The following is an 8,407-nucleotide window of genomic DNA, read 5'->3' on the forward strand; positions in this document are numbered from 1 at the left end:
ATTGTTTTTTGTACAAAATATACGTGTGCTTTGGTAGTGGTGTCATTTCCACCTCTGAGGGCAAATTCCTCATTAATAAAGTTTTTTCAAGATAATGTTAATTTAGTTACCATGGAAACTTGTTGTGACGTTGAAGCGCATGGCTGCAGTGGACAGTTGTTCCAGATGTGATGTCCAGAAGTTGAAGAAAAATCTAGGTAAATATAGCTTGTGTAGAGAATATTTTTATTGTCAGTCATTTCCAAACAGGCTATAATTTCTTTAATTTGTGCTAGAACTTAGTAGTTAGTGTAAACTATATGCTAGCTGTAATACTAGCCAAAGCATGCTAAGCAGTCTGCCATTTTTCTCCAAAAACTGTAGAAGTGTCATTTCCATCACAGTCATTTCCATCACAAACTTAACTGTAGTGGAATTGATAGAACGTGGTGGAAATTACAAAAATTCGTTATGTTATTAGTTTTTACTTTAGGCTTATTTAATCATGTTTTAAATTAATTTAATCTAGAAAATGCTCCAAGGTGTGCACAAGTTGAAAACTGAAATAGTATTTTTCTTTGTTTTTAGAAGATGCCACAGAAAACAGCACAGATGTCATAGACATCGAAAAAAAAATTTAATGATCCTATACGATACCAGGAACATCTGCAAAAAGACAGGGAGAGATACTGGAAGAAAAAAAAGAAGGGAGAAGTGAAATCTATCTCTGAGCTTACAAAGCGAGAACAAAGACGCAAGAGAAGGCAATGGAAATGCAACCGACAGAATAGAAGACAGACTTTAAAGAGAACAGTTGCAATGGAGACCTACCTATCAGGCATCACACCACCTCAGTCACCAGATTACTTGCAGCCAGAACATGAGGCCAACATACCTGCCCCTAATTTACCTGCCCCTGATGCATGCCCTGATACCCCTTCCTCATTGTCTGCAACAGGAATGAGAAGTCGAATACTTGCTGGAAGGAAAAAGCTTGGAAGAGGTCGCTCAAAAACATACAGAGATCTTTGCATGACAAGTGTCAAACTTGATAAAGCTTTATGGAAAACTGAGAAATACAAAAAAAGGTATGAACTGTTGAAGAAAATGGAGAGACAAGATTCCCAAAGACAAAATAGCAAATGAAGGGAACTCCGAAGAACTTAAGAAGGATTGTATTATTTTCAAAATGCCATCATTGCAGAGTTAAAGCAAAAGTATCAATACATGCGCAGTGCCAAGGACAAACAAGGGGCTTCAAAAATGCTCAGAGGCAACTTCCTGAGAAAGTATGTCCTGGTCAAAGACGCAAACTGAGAATTTGGATGTTCAGCAAAAGCAATGAGGGCAAATGAAAACAGGCCAACAAGTCTTCAATACTCCAGGAAAAAGCAATGTAACATAATTAGCACAGCCACAGATAAGAAAATTACTAAATTCTATGAACATGATGACAACAGTAGAACAACAGGGAAAAAGGACATACTAACGAGGAACATGAAAAAAAAAAACAGAAGCGCTTCTTGAATGGCACAATTCAGAACCTTTATCAGAAGTTTTAAGAGGGAATATTCAGAGATTAAAATGTCCTACTATGAATTCTGCAAAATACGTCAGTTTGGGATGTCAAGCCAACAGTCCAGGATTGGGACACATGCCTCTGCAAAACTCACGCAAACATCCAGTTCATGGCGGACAAACTACAGGATCACCAAGTGATCAGCTGCAGCAACATTGAGAACCTTATTGAGTATTTGTGCTGTGAGGACCTAAAGAAAGAGTGCATGTACAGAGAGTGCTCCCTTTGCTAAGCAAAAGAGCTTCAACATCTGACTTTGATGCTGGTGAGCAGACATGGTGGAGAGATAGAGAAGAAAAACGGAGAGTGAAACATGGAGAAGTTCACTGTACATTTGACAGTAAAAGAAAAGGTGTGTGGCACACTGCAGATTCTACTGGAGGACTTCTCCGAAGGATTGAAAGAGAAGTTGGAGAAACACATGTATAACATTCGACACCAATACTCCAAACTGAGAGAATTGAAAGAGAATCTGCATAAAGAGGAGATCATCGTGCATATTGACTTTGCAGAGAACTACCTGTGTAAATACACCAGTGAAATCCAGGCAGTTCACTTTGGTGATTCTCACAAGAAGGTGACCCTCCACACCTGTGTTGGATATACCACAAATGATAATGATACAGTTTCACTTTGCTCACTGAACTCTTCTATGCGGATGACCCCTTTGCTATCTGGGCCCATCTCTCAAAAACACTGGCCTACTTCCTTGAGCTCTACACATCGGCTACTTTTGGAATCTTACTTTGTCTTATATTAATTAAATGTTTAAAAATGGTTGTTGTTCAAAATGTTTGCAATAAAATATTGTTTTCATATTTGTTCTGTTTTTTACATAGATGTCATTTCCACCACAACCATATTTTTTAGGTAAATTAGTATATTATGTATAATTTACATTGATTGATTTGTTTTAGATAGGGAAATCATATGGTTGTTATCATAATCTCAAAAAAAGGTTGGGTGGAAATATCTTATTATTCATGATAAATAAATGTTTTCAGCTGTCACAAAGGCAAGTTTATACGTTCAGGCGTCGTGTTGAATTGTTGTGGTCCTCTGTAGCTCAGCTGGTAGAGCACGGCGCTTGTAACGCCAAGGTAGTGGGTTCGATCCCCGGGACCACCCATACACAAAAATGTATGCACGCATGACTGTAAGTCGCTTTGGATAAAAGCGTCTGCTAAATGGCATATTATTATTATTATTATTTAATATTAGGAAAACCTTAAAAATCCTTTAAAATAAGATTAAATACAAGTTAATATAAAAATGTATAAGAAATGTGTTATAAATTAATTGTATGATATTTCATTTTCAATTAAAATGGATGTTTAATGACGTGATGGAAATGACATTTGTCTATGGCTATCTGAGAAAAATGACAAAAATATATACATTCCTGAACAGTACGATCGCAGCCAATATCAGATATTGTTTCTAGACAAATCAAAGACAATTATAATACTGTTAAAATGGTGTTTCAATAAGTTTTAATTTCTGAAAGCTTGCAGGGCCAAAGTGCAGAATCACCCAGCTACATACCGGAAAATTACAATCAAACGATAGCCACACAACACAGCACAGTATCAACCAGTTAATTACTCAAAAGCCATGCAGGGTAGTGTAAAAGTATCTTTAATATGTAGTCTGCAGGATATGTGACATATTGACAATGTATTTTGATGGGAGTGGATTTTTTAACAAGCACGTATCTACATCAGTGAACAAAAACAAACAAATGAACCAAAACATTGTGGCCATTACATATTCCAGTTGATCCTTAAGAAACAAAGGAAGTGTGTGCAGAAGTAAAGTTCATACATGTAGGACACTTTCCAACACTTTAGGAGAGCCTATTCATTCCTCCCTTCACTGATGTGTATACATTGGATTAGTGAAAGCAAGATGATCACTCTTTTAAGCAGTTTCACCAACTAAATACGCCAATTACCACACCTGTGATGGTACCCTAGAGGCTCTGGAGCTGCCCAGAAAACTATAACCAAAGGCACACACACACACACACACACACCACTAGAGAGCAGTCTTTTCAAACAGCTCTTACACTAAAAGGGCATTATCAGCATTTTCACAATATTATTCCAACCTCATAGTGTGGAAATACATATAGAAAACACTGGAAAATCCTGTTTTTGACTGCACTGGGCCTTTAAGGTCCACAGCATCATGAACTTTACTAAGTTCCAGGTCATAGTATTTCTAAAGTAGATTCTCGGTCCAGAACACTTTCTGCCACTCTGGTTCAGGCTTCAGTCCCACTCCCTGTCCAGTATTCCATACTCCAACAGAGGCTGGTCCATCATCAACTGAGCCACACTCACAAACCCTACAGTCTGTGTGTGTGAGAAAGAGAGTGAGACAGAGAGAGTGTGAGAGAGAGAGAGAGAGACAAGTATGGTTACACCAGGTACTACCTGATCTTGTCCAATAAGAAACACTCATTTTTATTTTCTGTTGTAAAATGTTTTGCTACACGACCCTTTTCATGTTGTTCCACTATACCCCACAGTGCCCTCTAGTGGTTCCCACCTCCACTAGTGCCACTGCCAGAGATGACCAGATGATGAGACGCAGAACAAAAAGCAAGGCCTCCTCCAGCTTCACCTGGCAGCCCTGAGAGAGAGGACACACACACAACTGAGTAAGGGGAGTGCCATCTCTCTGGAATGAAATGCTGCCCAGGTGTGTATGTACATACATACCTTTGGATCACCACAGTGGGCCAGGGCTGGTGTATGTGTGTGTGTGTGTGTGTGTGTGTACCTTTTGATATAGTAGCCCGGGCAGCTCCAGGGTACCATTACAGATGTGGTAGGTGGAGATACAGCAGCTGTGAGGTACACTGCCCCGCCCACTGTGGTTAAACCAGGGCGTGGCCAACCAGTCACGGTAGTCATAGATACCACAGCACTGCAACTGGAGAGGATTCACATCACAGATAGTCATTAGATCAGTTCAGATCATGATCACACACACACACACACACACACCTCTTTCTGTGTGGCGTCCACAGCATTGGATCCTGGGTCCTGACTGCTTCCTGTGTATCTTCGAAAGACACTCCTGAAGGGAGCCAGCTCTAAGTCCACCTGAACACAGGTCAGTCACATCATGTTATTTATCATAACTATAACATACATTGAGAGTACAAAACATTAAGGACACCTTCCTAATTTTGAGTTGCACCCCCCCACTTTTGCCCTCAGAACAGCCTCAATTCATCGGGGCATGGACTCTACGAGGTGTCGAAAGCATTCCACAGGGATGCTGGCCCATGTTGACTCCAATGATTCCCACAGTTATGTCAAGTTGGCTGGATGTCCTTTGGGTGTTGGACCATTCTTGATACACACGGGAAACTGTTGAGTGTGAAAAACCCAGCAGCATTGCAGTTCTTGACACAAACCGGTGTGCCTGGCACTTACTACCATACCCTGTTCAAAGGCACTTTCACCTGGTCAGTCTATGTCATGGAAAGAGAAGGTGTCCTTAATGTTTTTTACACTCAGTGTAGAATGTCAAATATGGGGATGTGTGCTCTTTTGGTAGTTTTGTAAAGCCATATCTAAGTACCTTTCCTGCGTTGACATAGGCTAGAGCAGCAGCAGTTGCCTCCAGGCAGAAAACCATGACCAGCAGATAGACAAACTGAAACGGCCAAGCACCATGACAACAGATAAGGTGATAAGCTCCATCCAAAACTGTAGAAAATACATACATTTTATTCTATTCAGACACACAAACACAGACTCTCTCTCTCTCTCACCACGGCCTGTAGCCAGGCTGACTTTCTGAGGGACACCCAGATGCCCAGTCCTCCGCTGGCCAATAGCAAGGTAGCGCTGGCCAGAGCTAGGCATGCTGGGAGGATGATGTATGTGTGGGCGAAGAACAGGCCATTGTGTCTGTAGATCAACAACAAGTACATACCACTCAGACCTACCATCAGACCTGCCAGCTAGAGAGGGAGGGAGAGATAGGGAGGGAGGGATAGGTAGGGAAAGATAGGGAGGAAGGGATAGGGAGGGAGAGATAGAGAGGGAGAGATAGATAGATAGAGAGGGAGAGATAGATAGAGAGGGAGAGGGAGAGAGAGAGATAGAGAGGGAGGGAGGGAACGAGAAAAAGAGAGGGAGACAGAGAGACAGTGTGTTTATCATATCATTCAGTAGCCAACAATTCTTGTGAGGGTGCAGTGCAGAAATAACTAATTCAGCAAAAAAAAACGTATTTGAAGAAACGTTAATCTTTCATAAACATTTTGTGTGCGCGTGTAAAATAATTAAATCCCACTCTAGGTCTGAGGCTTTCTTAGTTCTCACTGAATCTAATTACACACACGAGATGCCATCTTTTCAGTTAGTCATGTGGATTCAACAGCATCTAGGCAATTAATCAGTAAACATGCAGCAAGAATGAATAGAAGACAGAGAAAAGGAGTGGTGGAAACACTTCCTATAACATATTCTAAGCTGTTTGCTGTATAATGCAAAGCAAATTCTGTCTTTTAATGATATACATTACAGTCTTTCAATGGACAAAATTAACAATACATATCAAAAGTGCATAGAAATATGCAATAGGCTGAAGTCAAATAATTATTGCAATATGTATAATGATTTGCCATTCCTTAACATATGTTAGCTTAAACAGTTTTACAGGACATACAATGCAGAAGCACATTATGGTCAGCGGTGTATCTGATTTGCTTAGTGCTGTAAGATCTTACCCATAGAAGTTGGCAAGTTATCTGAATAACTATTTTAAAAGCTCGTCGTCTTGTTTCACCCATTTTATGTTAATGAGCAGTGTTCTGTGTAGTTTGAGGAAGTTATATATTTACTTAGTCACTGAGTTTACTCCATACAGCACAGACATTCCACCACAGAATAATGTCAAGTTGTAATATCAAGAAACAATACAAGGTGGAAAAATTAAGTTAACCAATTCCAAATCAAAAGTGTGCACGCAAAACTTGCCGTCTTTCGTTTTTCTCCAACCGCATCAAATTATTCAGGCATTTCTCAAGAGAGAGAGAATCAGAAGCATGACAGTGACGAGGAAGTACAGCGGGGAAGGAGTTTAAATTAACCCCATAGATCTCAATTGGTGCCTGAGCAGAGCTGGTGTATACTTAAGTGATAATGCCCGAGAAGCCGGTGTTTGTTGGATATATTGGCACGGGTGTTAGGCCCGAGACAAAGACAAACCGTGCCAATATATCCAACAAACACCGAGAACATACATATTCAAATAATGATTGACATATTTTCATTAAAAACGTTATTTGTATTAATTTATTGTAATATTTCATCCTTCCACAAGATATAGACCCAACACAAATCTAAGGTTGCTAGAGACGCGACCCAGTCGTTGGTTCTAAATCAGGGGTGTCAAACGTCCGGCCCGCGGGCCGGATCAGGCCCGCAAACGGGTTTAATCCGGCCCGCGAGATGATTTTGAAAAAAAACAAAAAAACAACAACTTTTTTGTAAAGTATAAAAATGCGCTGCAATTTTTCAATAAAACATACTGCTGTTCCAATTGCGTCCACTGGATGGCGCAATAGCAATTGTGTTAAGCTACCTCATCCCTATATTGTTATTTATTTTGCTCATTTGTACCCCAGTATCTCTATTTGCACATCATCTCTTGCACATCTATCATTCCAGTGTTAATACTAATTGTAATTATTTTGCACTATAGCCTATTTTATTGCCTTACCTCCATAACTTGCTAAATTTGCACACACTGTATATTATATGTATTTCTGTTGTATTTTTGACTTTGTTTTGTTTTACCCCATATGTAACTCTGTGTTGTTGTTTTTATCGCACTGCTTTGCTTTATCTTGGCCAGGTCGCAGTTGTAAATGAGAACTTGTTCTCAACTGGTTTACCTGGTTAAATAAAGGTGAAATAAAAATAAATAAAAGCAAGCAAACTGTTTATACCGGGGCAGAGCAAGTAGGTCAAGCACGTGCAGCCAATGAGCTACTTTGTTTTGCCCGCGATATTTATTACGGCTTCTACTTTTAACATTATGTGCTTTGGCACCCTCATTGCCCCAATATGTCTCTGTCAAAAAAGAGAAAAGTGGACGCAGAGTGCAGAGTGTTCCAAGAAAAATGGTCATCCTATTTATTCACGGAATTGAATGGGAAAGCTGTATGTTTGGTGTGTTCAGAGCATGTTGCAGTGCTGAAAGAATATAACCTTCGTCGCCACTATGTGAGTCTTCATGCCGACAAATATGACAACTTTCAAGGACAGCGGAGATGAGAGAAGGTGAATGAACTGTTGGCGGGTCTGAAGAAACAGCAGTCTGTGTTTACTCACAGCCGAGACATCAGTGACGCTGCAGTGAAAGCTAGCTACCTCATTGCTAATGAAATCGCAGTGGCTTCAAAACCATTTAGTGAGGGTGAATTTGTAAAAACATGCATGATGAAGGCAGCGGAGATTGTGTGCCCTGAAAAGCGGCAGGCTTTTGCAAATATCAGCCTGACAAGAAACACAGTTGCAGACAGGATTTCCGATCTTTCAGTGGATTTGGACAGCCAGTTGAAGCAAAAAGTAAAGTCATTTATTGCGTTTTCGGTTGCAATTGATGAAAGCACGGACATTACAGATGTTGCACAACTGGCCATTTTCATCCGCGGAGTTGATGACACATTGACCGTCACCGAGGAGTTCGTGGAGTTGGTGCCGATGACAGATACAACGACAGCAGCTGATATTTTTACCGCACTCGTCGGCGCGCTGGACAGGGTCGGAGTGGACTGGTCCCGCGCTGTCAGCCTGGCTACAGATGGTGCGCCCTCAA

At 40.6% G+C, this 8,407-nt stretch overlaps 1 protein-coding gene across 2 annotated transcripts; it reads right to left on the bottom strand.

The window, feature by feature from the left end:
• Positions 1 to 3,747: 3,747 nt before the first annotated feature.
• On the bottom strand, positions 3,748 to 6,472 carry LOC311120680 (tetraspanin-3-like). 2 transcript variants are annotated; one of them, XM_084195256.1, is made up of 7 exons: positions 6,312 to 6,472; positions 5,349 to 5,540; positions 5,156 to 5,230; positions 4,573 to 4,671; positions 4,346 to 4,498; positions 4,112 to 4,195; positions 3,748 to 3,915 (listed from the first exon to the last, which is right to left on the bottom strand). In XM_084195256.1, the coding sequence occupies exons 1-7, from the start codon at positions 6,372 to 6,374 to the stop codon at positions 3,832 to 3,834; spliced, it is 750 nt and encodes a 249-aa protein (XP_084051382.1). In that variant the 5' UTR covers positions 6,375 to 6,472; the 3' UTR covers positions 3,748 to 3,831. The 2 variants fall into 2 exon arrangements, with proteins under 2 accessions (XP_084051382.1, XP_084051383.1); XM_084195257.1 differs by lacking the exon at positions 4,346 to 4,498.
• Positions 6,473 to 8,407: the final 1,935 nt, after the last annotated feature.

This window comes from Coregonus lavaretus (assembly GCF_964263955.1).
Source record: "Coregonus lavaretus genome assembly, contig: HAP1_SCAFFOLD_579, whole genome shotgun sequence".
Classification (NCBI taxonomy): Eukaryota; Metazoa; Chordata; class Actinopteri; order Salmoniformes; family Salmonidae; genus Coregonus; species Coregonus lavaretus.